Source organism: Canis lupus, chromosome 15 (assembly GCF_011100685.1).
Source record: "Canis lupus familiaris isolate Mischka breed German Shepherd chromosome 15, alternate assembly UU_Cfam_GSD_1.0, whole genome shotgun sequence".
Taxonomy (NCBI): Eukaryota; Metazoa; Chordata; class Mammalia; order Carnivora; family Canidae; genus Canis; species Canis lupus.
In genome coordinates, this window is record NC_049236.1 from 14,396,339 (window position 1) to 14,415,691 (window position 19,353).

A 19,353-nucleotide genomic window follows, 5' to 3' on the forward strand; every position below is an offset into this window, starting at 1 on the left:
ACTTTATAGATAAGGGCAGTTCTCCTGATCATAAACCCAACTGCATTTGTGCAAAATGGTAGAGTTAGCCCCTGTCTTTTTTTTTTAAATCCCTTCTTGTCTTAAATCTTGGTGCTCACTTCTTTTTCTTACCGATGAATGTCCTTCGTGGCATTTTTTTTTTCCCCTAAAAAAGGGCACTTGTGTCTGCATTAAAAACCTATTTAGGTAGACATCCTTTCTCGTCCATGATTTTCTTATGGGCCTCTGGGAACTTGTCTGCTCCCACTTGGTTGGCAGAAGCTGCTTTTCCTGTTATCTTGACTTTTTTTTTTTTTTTTTTTTAAGATTTTACTTTTTTCATGAGAGACACAGAGAGAGGGCGGAGACATAGAAGGAGAAGCAGGCTTCTCACAGGGAGCCTGATGTGGAACTCCATCCCCGGACCCAGGATCACGCCCTGAGATGCTGGGCACCCAGGCATCCCTGTTATCTTGACATTTTTAAAGCCTCTTTCTAAAATTATCAAACCATCCTTTACTGGTTAAATTCTCCAGTTTTGGGCCGCCTGGGTGGCTCAGCAGTTTAGCGCCACCTTCAGCCCAGGCCTGAACCTGGAGACCAGGGATCCAGTCCCGTGTCAGGCTCCCTGCATGGAGCCTGCTTCTCCCTCTGCCTATGTCTCTACCTCTCTCTCTCTCTCTCTCTCTCTCTCTCTCTCTCTCTCTCTCATGAATAAATAAATAAAATCTTTAAAAAAAAATTCTCCAGTTTTAGATCCTTCACCTTCCTTTCGCTTTCAGTTGTCCTATAGTGGTGTAGTTTTTTCCTGAATAATATTAGAATCTATAATTAGGCCTTTCTTAGAGCAGTCCTGCACTCACGTAAAAGCTGCATTTTCAATACAGCATAAAAAGGTATATCCTAAAACGTGCAAGGTTTTTGTGCCAATTGGCATAGCCAATTTGTGGCTTCACAAATTTTTTATTATTTTTTAAAACCATGGTCCTTAGGCTGGTGGACAACTGCAGACCTCAGTCAAGCAATTCACTTTTTCTTGTAATGTCATGACTCTTCTTTGCTTCTTGGGAGCTTCTAGCCTCACTAGTGGCACTTTGTATGGGTCCTCTGGTATTACTCAAGGTTTATGGTACTGCGCTAAACACAAAAAGTATGCAAGAACCATGGGAGATTACTTTTTACTGCAATATGCAATTCACTGGAGAGATGAACTGCTCATGCAGATATGATTAGTGTCACAGGGCATTTTAAGCTGATACTCGTAACACTTGAGCTCACTGCAATAGCAACAAGAGATGGCTACAAAATTATTACAGTAGTACAGTATGTATTACAGTTTATGCAGTTATTTAGTACTGTATCTTTACCCTTGTTTACATTTCTGCCAACTGCAAATGGGGCCATGTACAGTCTGTTTGCATAAAATTTTGATAATTTTAACTTTTTATGATTTGTGTATATTTTATGGTAGTAAATGATAAGATAGACTGGTATATACATATATTTTATGCATTTGTGATAAATCTTTTTCTTAAGCTTTTTGATATTTCTAGCTTTTGATGCTTTCTCTGCAAGATTTTTCAAACTTGCAAATCTTCAAGAAATTTTCCAGTATATTTATTGAAAAAAAATCTGTGTACAAGAGGACCCATGCAGTTCAAACTCATATTGTCGAAGGGTGAACTGTAAAGGCATCCTAGTATGTGTGAAGTGGTATCTTTTTTCCCCCCAAAATTGATTGATTCATTGATTTAATGGGGTAGTGAGGAGGAGAGCACTAGCAAGTGAGGGAAGAGGCAGAGGGGGAGGGAGGGAGAGATAATCCAAGACCTGCTCAAATGACTAAGTAACCCAGGCACCCCTAAAGTGGTATCTTACTGTGATTTTGATTTTCTTGATGGCTGATATTATCTATTCATGGGTTTGTTGGCCATTATCTTCCTTAGAGAAATATCTATTCAGGTCCTGTGCCCATTTTTATTTCAGTCTTTTTATTAAGTTGCAAAATTCTTTATGTATTCTAGATACAATTTTGTTTATCATATACAAGATTTACAAAGATTTTTGCCATTCTGTGTGTTGTCTCTGCATTTTCTTGATGTCATTTGAAGCACAAAAAAAAGTTTTATAGTCTTAGCTCTTACATTTAGGTTTTTGGTCCATTATGAGTAAATTTTTGCATATGGTATGATATGGGGGCCTAACTGTATTCTTTTGAATGTGGGTAACCAGTTGTCCTAACACCATTTGTTAAAAAGACTATTCTTTTACCACTGAATTTTCTGATATGCTTGTTAAAAACATTGGACAGTAAGCGGTTTCTGTTTTGAAGAACATATTCACATTGTTCCCCTCTTCCGTCCATATTATCTCAACTTTTTCATTAGTAAAATGTAGAAACCATCTCACACTTCTGAAGTTGCAAGTACAGTCCAAATAACTTGTTTTTTTGAACCATTGAAAGTAAGTTGCCAACATGATACATACCCTACAATGATCATGTTTGTGTGTATTTTCCAACAAGAACATTATCCTACATAACTGCATTACAAAATCAGAAAATTAATGTTGATGGATTATAATACCAATATTAATCCTCAGCTTCCATTCAAGTTTTTTCCTTATTCCAGTAATATCCTTTATAACAAAAAGGATCTAGTCCAGAATCACACATTGCATTTGTCATGATTCTCTAGTCTTTTTCAGTCTGAAACAGTTCCTCAATCTTTCTTGTTTTTCATGACCTTGACAATTTTGAAGATTACATGCCCGTTTTTCTGTAGAATGTCTCTAAATTATGGTTTGATGTTTCCTCATGATTAAACTCAGTTTATGCGTATTTGGCAGGAATATCACAGAAGTGATGTTAGTGTTCTTCCAGTGCATCCTACTTGGGAACCCAAGATTTTATCATTACTGGTGGTATTAACTTGATTGATTACTTGATTAAGGTGGTGTTTGCCAGGCTTCTCCACTATTATTATTTTTTTACTTTTGTGACTAATCATTTTGTGGGAAAGCCCTTTGAGATTATATAAATCCTCCTTGTAAATCTTTCAGTTTTTCATTTATTTGTTTATATCTGCTTGGGCACATGGATTCTTATTTTGCTTGATGGCTTATATTCCCTTACTATCATTGTTTGTATTGATGCTCCAATTGTTCCATATTCGATAGTGGGAGACCCTTCAAGCGGGCTTCTTTATTCTTTTGTCATGGCCACTCATTCTTAGAGCACTTGCTTATTAATTTTTGGCATAACATGGTATTCAAGGTTCATTTGGTTCTTGCTCTAGCCTAGCTCTATCTCAACCCTGGATTTGGCTTTTCTTCAAAGAGTGGCTCTTTTTAAAAAATTTTTTTTTCCTTTTTTAAAAATTTTTTAAAAAATTTTTAAAAAGATTTTATTTATTTATTCATAGAGAGAGAGAGAGAGAGAGAGAGAGGCAGAGACACAGGCAGAGGCTCTCCATGCAGAGAGCCTGATGTGGGACTCGATCCAGGGTTTCCAGGATCATGCCCTGGGCTGCAGGCGGCGCTAAACCGCTGTGCCACCAGGGCTGCCCTTTTTAAAAATTTTTAAAAGAGCAGTTCTTTTTAGTAGAGAATAGCATTTAAAACCAAGATCTGAGTGCTAATTATGCATATTGGGGGTTGCTGCTGATCTTAGGACCTCTTGGCGGACAGAGCTAGGGAATAGTTCTATTCCCTGTATGTACAGACATTTGCATCTAGAATCTGTCTTGCTATTGAATCATGAGTGTGTATCAATGGCTATAATTCCAGTTCCAAACCAGAAGGATCATTCTGTTTTTTCACCTTTCCATATCTAACTTCCTTTTTAGATAGACTGTGAGAAATCTGGTTCCTATTATTTGTAATAGTTTTACTTATTTGATCTATCTCTCTGTGTGTACCCATTCTCTTATAGCCATTGCTGTGTTCCCCTTGACACCTCCCAGCCTTCCCTCCCCCAAGTAGAAACTCTTTCACCCTTATCTGACGGTATTGGTATGCCTTCTTCTGAGGACTGCATCCTCATTGCATTGGTCTCCACGACTCCATGCTACATGGGCCCTGCACAGCTGCCCTTCTTCTTCCTTCATTTAACTTTAACACCTCATGCCAGGCTGCCTCAGTGAGGATCTCCTCCTCACCCTCCTCAAGCACTGAGATCCTGTGCTTCCTGCTGCCCTCTTCTGTAGACCTAATCCTCTTTCACCTGCTTTGGGCTCTGACACTAATTCTTGGCCACCGTGACTTAATGGGTTTTGGACTGAATTGTTTGTGAAGGGGCTTTCTTTACATTGTCTTTTGAGAGATGATGAAGTTTTTTTGGACATTCGTTCAGAATTAAAAGTTAGCAGTTTATAAGAAGAGGGGAAAACCCCAAGTAGCTTGAAAATTTCACATTTTAGGCAGTTAATTGGTGGAGTTCTAAAAGGATTCCTTCTTTGGCTAACATTTAACATAAAATAACATTTATTTTAATTTATAATTATTTGAATCTTAATGTACATTGGTTAATGAGCTGTTCCTGATTGAGGAAATTAGAAAACAAATATTAATTTACATCTACAAAATAATATTCATTTTTCTTCTAGCTCTTCCACCAAAGCCACCTAAGCCAATGACTTCAGCCATTACAAATGGAATGAAGGACAGTTCTATTTCTCTTCAGGATGCAGAATGGTACTGGGGGGATATCTCAAGGTAACTAAAATGCTACTATAATTCAATGCAGTTTAGAAACAAATCATTTTTGAGAAGTTAAAAATAAAACCTTTTCATGCCCTGCTAGTTGTCATTTAAAGATTACCATTTTAAAAATTGTGAGAATACTTCAAAAGTTTCTAAGTACTGTCCTTCCCACAAGAAAATCTTTAAATTACAGGTGTGGTTATTACTTTTAATACTGTATTAAGCATAGATTTCTGAATAAATGAAACTTAAAAGATTCAGGATAGTTACGTGTGTTTTTGTATAAAAGATAGTATAGGTATCTAATTTTCTTTACCTTTCTGTGTCTAAGGCAACAGTTCCACAATCTTTGTATGCATAAGAATCCACTGAGGTGTAGCCCAGGAATGTGCATTTAACAACTTCCCCAGATGATTTTGAGGCACTCTTCACATGCCTCATCTTGAGAAACGGGACTCTAGAACAGTAAAATGCTTTTGGGGTAAAATGTAGTTTTGGAAAACTTTGAACCTAGAAAAGGGGGGAAAATACATATTGAATACTCAAATTTCTTATTTTTCTTGAATTTTGTTTTTAAAAAAGACTTCTTCATTTCTGTCAAATTGGGTTCAAGGTTGATGCTGTATTCCAGTATACCTGTATTTTTCTTTCTCTAGTCTGTTCTCTTCAACTACCAAAGTGGCACTCATTTCTTTTTTTTTTTTTTTCTTTGTTACCATTTTAACCATCTTTAAATGTACAGTTCAGTGGCATTAAGTATATTCGCAGTATTGTTCAACCATCACCATCATCCATCTCTGGAACTATTTCATCTTCCTCAAAGAGAAACTTTGTACTCATTTAACACTAACTGCCTTTTCCTCCTATTCTCCCCAGCCCTGGAAACCACCATCTTACTTTCTGTTTCTATGAATTTGACTACTCTAGGTACCTCACATAAGTGGAATCATACAATATTTATACTTTTGTAACTGGCTTATTTCACTTAACAAATGTTTTCAAGGTTCATCCATGTTGTAGCATGTATCAGAATTCCCTTCCTCTTTGAGGCTGAATAATATTCCATTATGTGTATATACCACATTTTTATATATTCATTCATCTGGACATTTGTCTTTGAACAGTTGGATTGTATATAGCTTTTGGCTATTGTGAATAATGTCGCCATGAACATTGGTATATGAATGTTTATTCAAGCCCTTGCTTTTATATTTTTATTTCCTTATTATTGGGGGGGAGGGGCAGAGGGAGAAAGAGAATCTTAAGTAGGCCCCACGCCCAACTCGGAGCCCAACATGGGGCTTGATCTCACAATCCTGAGATCATGACTTGAGCTGAAATCAAGAGTTGACTGCTTAACCGACTGAGCCACCCATGAATGCCCCTTAAGTCCCTGCTTTTAGTTCTTTAGGGTGCATACCCTGAAGTGGAATTTCTGAGTCATATGGTAATTATGTTTAATTTTTTGGAGGAGATTTAATATATTTTATATTAAAATGGATCAGAAAATTTTTAGAATTGTACAACGAAAGAGCCTATTATATTTAAATACCATTTAAATTTATATTCTAAGACTTTGTGGGTCTGTAACTCAAGAGTCTTCTATGCCCTGCCATATCCTGAGTGTTCTAGTGTTTTTTTCCTTAGAGTTCTAAACCAACTCTGCAGGAGGAATTTGTCATCAGTATAAATTCAAACTGGAGATTATATTGAAAGGTTGTGAACTTAGTGAATCTTTCCCTCCTCTGATCAGACACAGCTGCCACTGTTGCTTAAATACAACCTACTTTCTAAACAGCTGCTGGTTTTTCCTGAAACCCTACAAGTTCAGACCTGCCTAAGGAAGCCCTAAAGGCTTAATGGAAATACTATCCCCTACAGACGGTTGATATCTGGAAGGGTTTAAAAAGCAAATAGCCCTTCTTTAGATTGCATAATACCAAAAATCAAAACAAAAAGATCATATCTAAGGGGAGGAATTAAATGACCCCTGAAAGCCCCCATAATTCTGTGACCTTAGACATACTCACCTAACTAGCCTTAGTAGTAATATGTGAGGAGAACAATCAATGATTACATTTTTTCCATTTTTCCTATAATCCTATTTTTCAGGGAGGAGGTAAATGACAAATTAAGGGATATGCCAGATGGTACGTTCTTGGTCAGAGATGCCTCAACAAAAATGCAGGGGGATTACACCTTGACTTTGCGGTAAGTATTTTTCAGTATTTTGACTAGTGTTCTACTAGTGTTGTTTATTTCTGGGCATATGGAGATTTTTATATATATTTAAATGTTTACACATTTAAAAATATTTGTACTTAATTTAGATAATTTTTAGTTGTTTGGCTTACCATCCTTTCCCTACATGTTAAATATTTAAATGTTTTATATGAAAATGGCAACAATTTTCATTTTTATGTAGGAATAAAACAAAAAGGCTAAAATCCTTAAAAGTAAGTTGCAAAGGTAAGAATTATACTGTTGACCTTGTGAGTGAAGTTGAAGTCATGGGCCCAGCCTGAGGTTATTAATGATATGTTGGGAATCCACCCCTCTACTAACCCCATTGTTTTCCTCAGTGCAGACTTCAGAGAGTAAAACTCAACAGTTTAGGCTGATGAAGATATATATAAAATAAAGCAATTCTCAGCCTCCTCTGTCATGCCACATGTGTAGGCATTTTAGAATTTCCTAAGTCGTAGACGTATCACCTTTTAAATTTACAAAGATGGGACATTTATTTTATTTTATTTTTTTAGATTTATTTATTTATTCATGATAGACACACACACACACACACAGAGAGAGAGAGAGGCAGAGACACAGGCAGAGGGAGAAGCAGGGAACCTGACGTGGGACTCGATCCCAGGACTCCAGGACTGCGCCCTGGGCCAAAGACAGGTGCCAAACTGCTGAGCCACCCAGGGATCCCCAGATGGAACATATATTTTAAAAGATTAGGAAAACTGCATCAGATATTTTTACATTTAATTTTAACAGTTATAATAGCCTAATTATAATAAAGTGTTATTTTTTTAAAGGGACTGTCAAATAAAAATATAATGAAAACAGCAGTGATAACAACTCCCTTGTACTGCATATTTTACATGCAATATTTTCTTATTCCTTACAACAACCTTTTGTGGTTGGTATTATTAAGATTTCCATTTTATAGACAAAGCAACTGAAGCTTAACCTAGTTAAGAAACTTTCCTAAAAACACACAGCTAGTAAATGGCAGATAATGGATTCAGATCCAGATTTACCTGACTCCTTGCTACCTTTCTGCCTACTATCTTTAGGAAAAATCATATATTTTGTGTTAGAAATTTGGAGTTTCTGGTAAGGACATTATAAGAAGTTAATACCTTGGGATTTTAGTTGTGCTGAGGAATAATCAAAGTTCTGTAATGATTCATTTGACTCAAGTTTTGTTTTCTGCTCCCGTCAGGCTTATCTTTATCACTCTGCAAGGACTGCTAAACCAATGACCATTTCTCTCATCTTACCTCACCTGACCTCTTAGCAGCATTAGTCATAGGCACTTCTTCCTAGAAACAGTTTATTGTCTTGGCTGTTATGACATCACACTCTCCTGATGTTCTTCCTAACTCTAGGCCAACCATTCCTTTGCTCGGTATGTAAATATCAAGTGTTCCAGGCTGGGAGTTCAGCCTCCTTCTTTTCTCTGTATTCATTCTCCCAAGGTGAGCTTGTTCTGTTCCGTGGCTTTAATATGCAATTACATGGTGATGATTCATAAACTTCATCCCAGCTCTGACCTCCAGAACTCCACATGCATATATCCATTTACCCACTTGACTGTGCCACTTAGATAACTAGGGGACATATTAATTTGAACATGGTCAAAGAAGAATTCTTGATTTTTAACCCAGTTCCTCCTCCTCAAACTGTTTCTCTTCTATTTACTTTTTTTTTTTTTTCAGAAATAGAATCACCATCTTTATAGTGCTCAAATTACATCTCTTTTTAACCCTCCGTTTTTCCCTCATCCTCACATCCAAATCCATCATTAAACAAGTCCTGCCAACTTTACCTCCAAATCTGTATTCATAATCTCATCATACTTCTCTACCACCCAAAATAAGCCACCATCCTCTTGCTTGATCTTTTGCAATTGTTTCCTGACAGGCCTCTCAGCATCTTATAAATTTCTAACCTTCTCCACCCCCTGTTGCCCATTTTCTGTACAGAAACTAGAGTGATCATTTTAAGAAATGAGTCTGATTATTCCTTTGCTTAAAATTCTTTTAAGAATTACCCTGCTGCACTTAAGGTCAATGATTTTGGATTTTATTTTAACTTACAAAACTCTATTTGACCTGGACTCTGTCTACTTCTTAGACTTCTTCGTTGCTCTCTTCCCTCCCTGCACTGCATTCAACCTCACTAGCCCTTTTGTACCTCAGACAAAGGAGCCTTATTCCTGCCCCAGGGCCTTTGCAATAGGCCTTTCTGATCTTTGCATCTTTGGTTCCTTTTCATCATTCAGATCTCTGCCAGATTGCCAGCTCTTCAGGGCTTCCCTAATCACTCAATCCAAAGTAGCCATCCAAAGATATATATTACCTCAATTTAATTCTTTGTATGAGCCACTTCAGTATTTTCTTCTTCTCTTCCACCTTGTCTGTCTCACGACACTAGAATTTAAGTTCTCTGCTAAGAGGACTTTGTTTAATCATCATTACATCTCCAGACTCCAGTGTGTGATAATGGATAGGTATTAGACAATGGATGCCTAATAAATATATATTAACAGAATGAATGTCCTCATTTATCTGAAAGATGGTTTTAATCCCACACAAAGGTATTATTTTATGTTGGTTAGATTCCTAAATGCACCTAACTAAAAGCAACAATTTTTGTATCTTGGGATGAGGAAAAGAGCCTGCAGTTACTTCCCTGAAGTTGCAGTACTGTTCAGGAACAAAGGTGGGCAAGGGGTCCCACTCACAGCCTCCTGGTCTACAAGACACCATGAGAATGCTTAGGCTCCTACAACCGGAAGGGATCTTTAATACTGCCTCATCCAGCTGGGTTTTGACACATATTGGAATTCCCTGTATAACATTTTTCAGAAAGAGCATTGAGCTTCCATATGATCTTTCAATCAGAGGGAGCTAGCATCTTCTTCCCTTTGAGGCAGCCCATTTTATTGTTGCAGCTTTAAAGATTAGAGGGTTATCTTTGTGCTAGATATTATGGTAGGACCAGGAACACGGACATGAGTAAGATATGATTTTACCCTCAAGAGTTTATAATCTTAGTGCGTCATGGTGGAATAGGAAAAACACATATATACTACACCTTAATGCATTGTGGTATTATATTAGAGTTCTCCCCATTCACCCCTTCCCCTGAATCCTGGTAACCATTGTTTTACTTTCTGTCCTTGTGAATTTGATTATTCTAGGTACCTCATATAAGTAGAATCATACAGTATTTATCCTTTTATGTCTGGCTTATTTTCCATATAGTAGTGTTTTTAAGGTTTATCCGTGTTGTAGCATGTCAGACTTTTCTTCCTTCTAAGGGTAAATAGTATCCTATTGCATGTATGTACTACATTTTGTTTATCCATTGGTCAATGGACATTGGCAAGAATATCTTAAAGTTTTTGTGTATCTTGCAAAGGGTCTGACATATAGGTACTCAGTAACTATTTAAAAGGAAAGAATAAATGAAAGAAAGAGAAGTTTTCTTAGAGAGAATGGTAGTTAGCTGGGCCTTGTTAGGCAGAAAAGTGATGGTCTTTCTAGAGTTTGTAAATACACATAACTTATTACTCTGCAGAAGATCTAACAATGAGTTAACATTTTTGTCTCAAAGAAGCCAGAGTCTGGTGAGGGCAACTGGAATAAGAAAACTGCTTTGGAAAAATAAATAAATAAGATAGATAGATAGATAGATAGATAGATAGAAAGAAAGAAAGAAAGAAAACTGCTTTGGGGCAGCCCTGGTGGCTCAGCGGTTTCTTGCCGCCATCGGCCCAGGGTGGGATCCTGGAGACCCGGGATCGAGTCCCACGTCGGGCTCCCTGCATGGAGCCTGCTTCTCCCTCTGCCTGTGTCTCTGCCTCTCTCTCTCTCTGTCTCTCATGCATAAATAAATAAAATCTTAAAAAAAGAAAACTGCTTTGAACTAAACCAAAATAATAGGAGAAGATCAAACATTATACTTTGGTGTTTCAAGGAGGGAAAGAGAGATCTTGTTGAGAGGATATAGAAAGCTGTCCTTCATGGAACAAATTGCATTGCAGTGTATCTGGAAGAAGGGGATAGGTTTGGCCATGTATAAAGTGAGAGAGGAGATTGCAGGATTGGGTAACAATAAGAACAGAGATATGAAAGTGAGAAACTATAATCAATCCCCTGTTCTGTGAAATGCAGTTGGCAAGAGGGTCAAGTGCCTTATTTGCCCCATTTGGCAAGAGGGTCAAGTCCACAGAAGGAACAAGTGATAGGGGATGGAGGGTTAGAAAAAGGGTCATGTTAAAGAGGGTCTTGATTACTAAAATGTGGAGTTTGCATTTAATATTGTAGGTAGGCAAAGGAAACCATTGCATTTTTTCAGCAGGGGAAGTATATGAACAGGGTATATAAGGGTATGAACAGACTGTATTTGATGAACAGACTGTATTTGAATAGAACAGACTGTATTTGAATAGAAAGAAGAAAAGAGAATAGATACTAGTAAAGAGTTAGAATATTATGAATCATTGAGGTGCCTGGCTAGTTTGTTGGTGGGGCATACTACTCTTGATCTCAGGGTGGTGAGTTCAAGCCCCACATTGGGCATCAAGCTTACTTAGAAAAGAAAAGAAAAAAATATAGAATATTATGAATTGAGGGGTAATGGTGATCCAGAATAGAATTTATCCTTTAATCATTTAATATTTATTGAATGTCCACAATGTTCTAGATACTATTCTAGGAAAAGGAAATGATGAACAAGCTGGATGTGATCTCCTGTCAACAGTGTTTATATTTGGAGGTGGAAGTAGGAGTAGGGAAGAGGGAGACAAACACATAAAAAAACATAACTTCACAGTATATGAAATGCTATCTAGGAAATAGGGCTATGTGATAGGTATATAGGGAAAGAAAATTTAAGATAATTTTGAAAAGGAAGGCCTCTCTAAGGAAATGACCTTCTGAAAACTGAAGGATATGTAAGAACTGGCCAGAAAAGTGTTCCAGGGAAAGGTGAACAGAAAATGCCAAGACACTGAGTTTTGGAAAGATTTGGTGGATCTAGTGAATACAGAGACTGCTGTGGCTGGCTTACAGTGTGGACCACAGAGTAGTCAGAGATGAACTTGAAAGTGGGAAGGAGACAGATGCACAGAGCCTAATGAGCCATGGTAAAGAATTTGAATTTTATTTCAAAGTGCAAAACACACACACATGAAACCACCACCAAAAAAGGGTTTTAAGCAGGGGAATAAAATGATGGAAAGGTAAGATACACTGTTAGCTAGGATAGCAGCTCTAGGAAAGGAGTTAAGGAGTCAAAGTCAGAGGCAATATGGAGCTAAGAATACAAGGGATTTAATAATAGAGTAGGGAGTAGGTATGAGGTTGAGGAGAAAGCTAAAGATGACTGGTTTGAGCTTGCTGGGCTTAGAATGGATGTGCCATTTATAGAAATAGGCAAGTCAGGAACAGTTGTTTTATGGAGAACAGGGGAAAGATGTTGATTATTACCTGCTTCAGAACTTCCAGGTAAAAATATATCTAGAGTATAGCTAGAAATGCAGGTCTGATGCATAGAGGAGTGCATAAAACTAGCAAAAGATTCAGGTACCATCTACATAAAGTAAATGAGATGTAAAGGAAAGAGTTATAGACCGAAGAAAAGATAGAGGCTAAGGGCAAATATTTTTAGCAGCAGGAAGGAGCAGAGGAAGAACAGAAGTTCTTAGAAGTCATAGAAGGTGTCATAGAAGTCATGGAAGGACAAAATATCAAAAACAAATGGTGGCAGGGTCGAGGGGAAGGAAGGAAGAGTAGAAATCCCAGCCTTGTAAAGATATCTGAGCCTGTGGTAGAGAGAGGAGGCAAGCAGAATCTGAATTTAGTCCAATGTCATTAGTGACCCTTCGGGTACCTGGGTAGCTCACTCAGTTAAGTGTCTGACTCTTGGTTTTGGCACAGGTTGTGATCTCAGGGTTGTGAGATTGGGCTCCATGCTTGGCATGGAACATGCTTAAGATTCTCTCTCTCCCTTTGCAATCCTCTCCTGCCCTTCCACCCACTGCCACACTCTCAGTCTTTCTCTCTCTCTCAAAAAAAAAGTTGTTGGTGACCCTCAAATGAGAGTAATGAGCGTGAAATCAGACTGGGAAGGGTAGATGATAAGTAAATAGAAGTTTTTCAATTCGGTAACCTTTTTTTTAAGATATTTTTTGAGAGAGGGCATGTGAGTCAGAGGAGGAGCAGATAGAGAGGGACAAGCAGACTCTATGCTGAGCTCAGAGCCTGATGCAGAACTCAACCCCATGATTCCCAAGATCACAACCCGAGCTGAAACCAAGAGTCAGATGCCCAATCAACTGAGCCACCCAGGAACCCCCAGTAACTATTTTTAAAAATAGTATTCATTGTAGAAAATCTGTATACCTAAATTTTTTATTTTATTTTATTTTTTTTCTAAGATTTTATTTATTCATGAGAGACAGAGAGGCAGAGACACAGGCAGAGGGAGAAGCAGGCTTGATCCCGGGTCTCCAGGATCACACCCCGGGCTGCAGGCGGCGCCAAACTGCTGTGCCACCGGGGCGGCCCCATCTTTTTTTAAAAAGAAGATTTGGGGCACCTGTGTGGCAGCAGTTGAATGTCTGCCTTTGGCTCAGGTTGTGATTCTGGGGCCCTGGGATAGAGTCCCTCATGGGGCTCCCCACAAGGAGCCTGCTCCTCCCTCTGCCTCTGTCTCTGCCTCTCTCTGTGTCTCTCATGAATAAAAAAATCTTGAAAAACATCTATTTATTTATTTATTTATTTATTTATTTATTTATTTATTTGAGAGAGAGAGTGGGCATTAGGGGCAGAGAGAGTCATAAGCAGACTCACACTGAATGCGGAACCCAATGTGGGGCTGGATTTCACAACCCTGAGGTCACAACCTGAACCAAACCAAGAGTCAGGAGCTTAACCAACTGTGCCACCCAAGTGCCCCTGGGTAGTTAAATCTTTAGGAATCTGCTATATGCCAGTGTTAGGCTAGGTGATAGGATACTAGAAGAAATAGCCTGATTCTTCTGTTTAAGAAGAGTATGGTGAGGGAGAGATATATAATTAAAAATTCACCATTCTTTAATTCCTTTATGTCTTCATTTCCTTCCTTCTCTGCGCAAGAGTCCATGATCTATTAAAATTAGCCTTGTGAATATATCCTCAGTAAACTTGCTCCTCTTTTCCTATGCTGTAGGCACCCAACTTTATTCCAACACTTGTTAAATTCAACTCTATTCCTTGTCTACACCTGGATAGCTGAGTGTGGAGAAGAATAACACTATCCTCACTGGTCTCACATAAAATTCATGACTACTGATCTTAAAATGGGCCTTTGGTATTGCTCTGCTGAATTTCTGCATTTTTGCAATCCGTTTGCTCTCCCACTTTCCTATATGACAATATCATGTGTTCTTTTTTCCTTCAAATCAACAACTTGTCTTTCCCCTTCTAACTAAAGAAATTACTTCTGGGACACCTAGGTGGCTCAGACAGTTAAACATCTGCCTTCTGCTCAGGTCATGATCTCAGGGTTCTGGGAGTCTCTCAACAGACTCTCTGCTCAGGGGAGTCTGCTTCTCCTGCTCACTCTCCCTATGTGCTCTCTCTCTCAAATAAATAAAATTTTGAAATTGCTTCCTGTTTCACTGGTAACATTAAGATAGAAGATATCTAATTCCCTCATGATCCTGTTGCCACAGCTATCAATGTATTTACATCTGAATGTGAATACCCTCTTTCTCTTGTTCCATTGGATGACTGTTCAAGTTTTTGTCCAGGATCCACACATCATTACTTGTGGACTAAATCCCATTCCATCCCTCTATTCTGTTCAAGGACATCACCCTCGGAATTATCTTGTCCTTTTTCTTTGGTGATAGCAGTTTTTGTGTCTCTACTGAGCCATTCTTGTCAGCATATAAATATGTGATACTGTCTCGCATTTAAGAATAATGAAGAAAATTCCCTTGAGCCTCTATCTTTCCAGCCACTTCTGTATTTCTCTCCTCCCTGTTTACAGCAGTACTCCTTAAGACAGTTGTCTGTAGACATTTCTTTTTTATCTTCTTTCATTACAATGAAAGCCATTACAGTCAGGCTTTCATCCTTACCATTCCATTGAAACTATTTTGTCAAGATCACTTGGGGATCTCTATTTCATCAAGCCCCGAGATCATTTACTTGGTTGATCATTTTCTCTTTGTTGAAATGCTTTCTTAAAAAGGTACCATGCTCTTAGTTCTCCTTTATTAATTGCTGTCTCTTGGTTTCTTTTTTTTTTTTTAAGGATTTTATTTATTTATTCATGAGAGAGATAGAGAGAGGCAGAGACATAGGCAGAGGGAGAAGCAGGCTCCCCATGAAGATCTTGATGTGGGACTTGAACCCAGGACCCTGGGATCACACCCTGAGCCAAAGGCACACTCAACCACTGAGCCACCCAGGTGCCCCAGTCTCTCTTGGTTTCTTTTGCTGGTTCTTCCTCATCTTCCTAACTGCTAAACATTGGTGAACCCAGGACTTAAACCTTAGACTTCTTTTTTTGTTCTACTATGCTCTGTAGGCAGACAGCTCTTGATTTTTTTTTACCTCTAGCCCAGCCTTTCTCCTGACTTCAGATTCTTCAAGTAGGCTGCTGGATTATCTACTCTTGGATGTTCACTGGATATCTCAAGCTTAACATGTCTAAAAACAAAATACATGTTTTTAAATATATTCTTTTAAATATACTCTTTTAAATATATTCTTTTTATATAGCCTTCTTCATTTCAATAAATAACCATTCCATTCTTCTAATTGCTTAAGATAAAAAAAACTTGAAATCATCTTTGTTGTCTTTCATTCATACTCATCCATGTCCATGACATCAGCATATCTTGTCAGCTCTTTCTTCAAAATATATGTAGAATTCCACCATTTCTCACTATTGCCTCTTACTACTATCCTTGTTCAGGATGTCATCCATCATCACTTGCCTAGATTATTTTAATAGTTTCCCAACTGATCTTCCTACTTCTACCCTTGCCCACTTTGATCTGTTTTCAACCTGGCAGCTAGAGTGGGCCTTTTAAAAATTAAAAAGTGGACCTTTTATATCATGATAGATGATATAATTCTGTTCAGAATCCTCTTGTGTCTCTCCATCTTACTCATAAAAGCCAAAGCCCATAAATTGGCTTACAGATTGTTACATGATCTGGGCTCCTTTTACAGCTCTTACTTTTCTCTCCTATTAGTTCTCTCCTTTTTGCTCATTCAGCCGCAGCATCACTGGCTTCCTTCCTTAAGCATCAAATTACCTTGTTCCTTGTGCCTTGAGCATGCCAAGCATGCTTCTACCTCAGGGGCTTTGCACTTGCTGTTCCCTCTGCCTGAAAAACTTTTCCCCTAGGTATCTGCTGTGCTACTTCCCTCATTTCATTTAGGACTCTGCTTAAATGCCACCTGAAGAGAGTGGTTTTCTTTGTGCAACATATATAAAATAGCAGACCATCTACCCCCAGAACTCTTCCCTTTACTCTGCTTTTTTTCCCCATAGGACCTATTACCATTTGATATATCTAGTTATTTATTGTTATGTTTATCTTAAACTAAGTCTGGCTTGTTCATCCTTATATGCACTATACCTCATACAGTTCCTGGCACATAATAGATAATCAAAATAAAGTTTTGTCTGTTTTTTGTTTTGTTTTGTTTTTAAGGCGGGGAGGGAGAGAGCATCTTAACTAGGTTCCATACCTGGTGTAGAGCCCAATGGGGGGCTCAGTCTCTCCACCCACCCTGAGATTATGACCTGAACTGAAATCAAGTTGGATGCTTTACCAACTGAGCCCCCCCTGTGCCCCAAATAAATTTTTTTGAAGGAATGAGTGCCTTTTAACTTTTCTCTAGCAGATAGATCAGCTTACATTTATTGTGAGTATATGCGTGGGTGTATATACCCATAGTAACTACATATGATTAGGTGGTCCTTCTAATGTTTATTTTATAGGAATAGTTCTTCATCCATCCAAATCCTGACTTTCTATAAGCATTACTAAATCAATCCATAGATTCAAACCTTTTGTGTTTAACCTTTCACAAATCCTGATGTCTCATTTATCATGTGTAATAGCGTGGCATAAAGGGATGTGGAGATGTATTTTCCCCCCATTAAGTCTGCATGCTGTTATAAGAAGAGTTGAGTGGGAATGGTGCAGTGTTTTGTTATGATAGAATGAATCAACCTGCTGTGGTTTGATTATACTGTGTGGGACTTGGAAAACACTGCCATTTTAAGCTTTGGTTATAAATTATGTTTAAGGGACAATTGGATATGACTCAATAAACAAAAGTGGTCTAAACTATTTAAGCATCAAATTACCTCATTCTAATATAAATGGCTCTTCAAAAGCTATACTTTATAAAACAATTGAATGACAGTTGAATCATTTACTTATTGTGATGGTCTAAATAAATAGTCATTTCCAAGAATTATAAGCAAATATAAAAGACAAAATAATGTAAGGTGTTAGATTAATTATTCAGTTATAAATCATTCAAGGAGCTTAATTATGTTTGAGCATTCACAGTCAGACCTTGAGTGTGTTGGTGATTATGTGTGACAAATGCTTATCCTTCTCCTTCATACAGAGATGGCTTCTACTTCCCTCCACAGGCACACAGCCACTTATCTTTAGGTTCTAAAGAGATTGTCTCTGTTCTTCCTGAAAAAATATTAATAGATTTCAAAGTAGAAAATTTATTCAGAAAATAAAAGATAGAATTTGCTTCTGTTTTAGTTATTTTTAAGTGACTATTTTTGTTTAGTTTATTGATACTGAATGCAGGTCAGATATATTGGCCTTTAGTAACCAAGATATTTTATAGACAAATGAAATAGTTGTAAAATAATAAGATATTATATATATATATTTACATACCTAATTATATATGCCTTTTCACTTGTTCCAGTTTCATTAACATAGTAAAACTTGTTTATTATATGACACTGTGCTTTTATATCTCTATATGAAAGTAATACTTTGATAGAATTTTTTGGGAAAAAGGTCTACAGTTGCTGTCTTGTTCACAGGAAGGGAGGCAATAATAAGTTAATAAAGATCTATCATCGAGATGGTAAATATGGCTTTTCTGATCCTCTGACATTTAATTCTGTGGTGGAGCTCATTAACCACTATCATCATGAATCTCTTGCTCAGTACAATCCCAAACTTGATGTGAAGCTAATGTACCCAGTGTCCAGATACCAACAGGTATGATTATAGAAGTTTTTTTTTTTTTAAGACTTTTTATTTTTTTGTTTGAGAGAGATTGAGTGCACACATGAGCAGGGGAAGAGCAGAGGGAGAGGGAGAAGCAGACTCCCCACTGAGCAGGAAGCCTGATATGGGGCTCGATCCCAGGACCCTGAGATCATGACCTGAGCCAAAATCAGACGCTTAATCGACAGAGCTACTCAGGTGGCTCCCTATAGAAGTTCTTGATAGATATTCAACAAGTCACTTTAACATCATTTCATTTTAATTTACCAGGCTTATCAATAGGAAAAAGAAAAAAATCTAGTCATTTGAAATTTCTTATTTAAGATTTAAGATATTTTTGGAACTTATTCTGTGGCTACTAGTCCTTAATAGCTTGTTGCATGTACTTACCAACTTTATATAAAAATACTTGTTTATGTTTCCTATTTATGTATCAGTCCTTAATTTTTTTATAAATAAGTTTTTATTTTGATGTTATCTAAAGGTTGGTCATAGTGTTAAAAAAAGGATTTAGTGCTTTTGCATGCCTAATATTAATACAGTGGCTTAAACTTACAGTAGAAATGCAATTTAAAAAGAAATAGATGTGGAAAAATTGATGTGCCAGAATTGTTAACATTCTTTATTTCTTTTGTTTAACTGTACAGGACCAATTGGTAAAAGAAGACAACATTGATGCAGTTGGTAAAAAACTGCAAGAGTACCACTCTCAGTATCAGGAAAAGAGTAAAGAGTATGACCGGCTATATGAAGAATATACCAGAACATCCCAGGTTAGTAAATTTTTGTTATTGAGGCTGGTAAGTAAGTATGCAGTGTTACAGTTACTGTACATTTTCTGTAATTCATCTGACAATCCTTAGCTGTCTTAGTATCTCGAACAGCCTTTTTGAGACTTTGATAATACAAATTCTTCTCCCATTCATAAATAAATTTTTTATTGGTTAAGGGTATAATTTTTTTCAGTTATTATTAACTGGGATAAGGTTTGACTGAAATGATAAAAAATAACAATAGCAAAAGTGTCAAATAGAAATTTATTTTTCTTTTATGTATAGGCAGTGCCAGGGATATTATGTCGTCTATACAATCATTAGGGCTTAGAGTTCTTCTATTTTGATGCTTTGCTA

General features: G+C 37.3%; 1 protein-coding gene across 6 annotated transcripts in view; it reads left to right on the plus strand.

Moving 5' to 3' along the window:
• Positions 1 to 19,353, plus strand: part of LOC100856339 (phosphatidylinositol 3-kinase regulatory subunit gamma) — a 139,631-nt gene that overhangs the window by 87,613 nt on the left and 32,665 nt on the right. For 4 of the 6 annotated variants that reach the window (XM_038558194.1, XM_038558196.1, XM_038558195.1 and 1 more), the window contains 4 exons: positions 4,605 to 4,713; positions 6,814 to 6,912; positions 18,034 to 18,214; positions 18,871 to 18,996. In XM_038558194.1, coding sequence (XP_038414122.1) covers positions 4,631 to 4,713; positions 6,814 to 6,912; positions 18,034 to 18,214; positions 18,871 to 18,996 — 489 coding nt within the window. In that variant the 5' untranslated portion in view covers positions 4,605 to 4,630. Of the gene's footprint in view, positions 1 to 4,604; positions 4,714 to 6,813; positions 6,913 to 8,291; positions 8,412 to 18,033; positions 18,215 to 18,870; positions 18,997 to 19,353 lie in introns of those variants that run through there. The other 2 variants (XM_038558197.1, XM_038558198.1) reach the window with 2 other exon arrangements.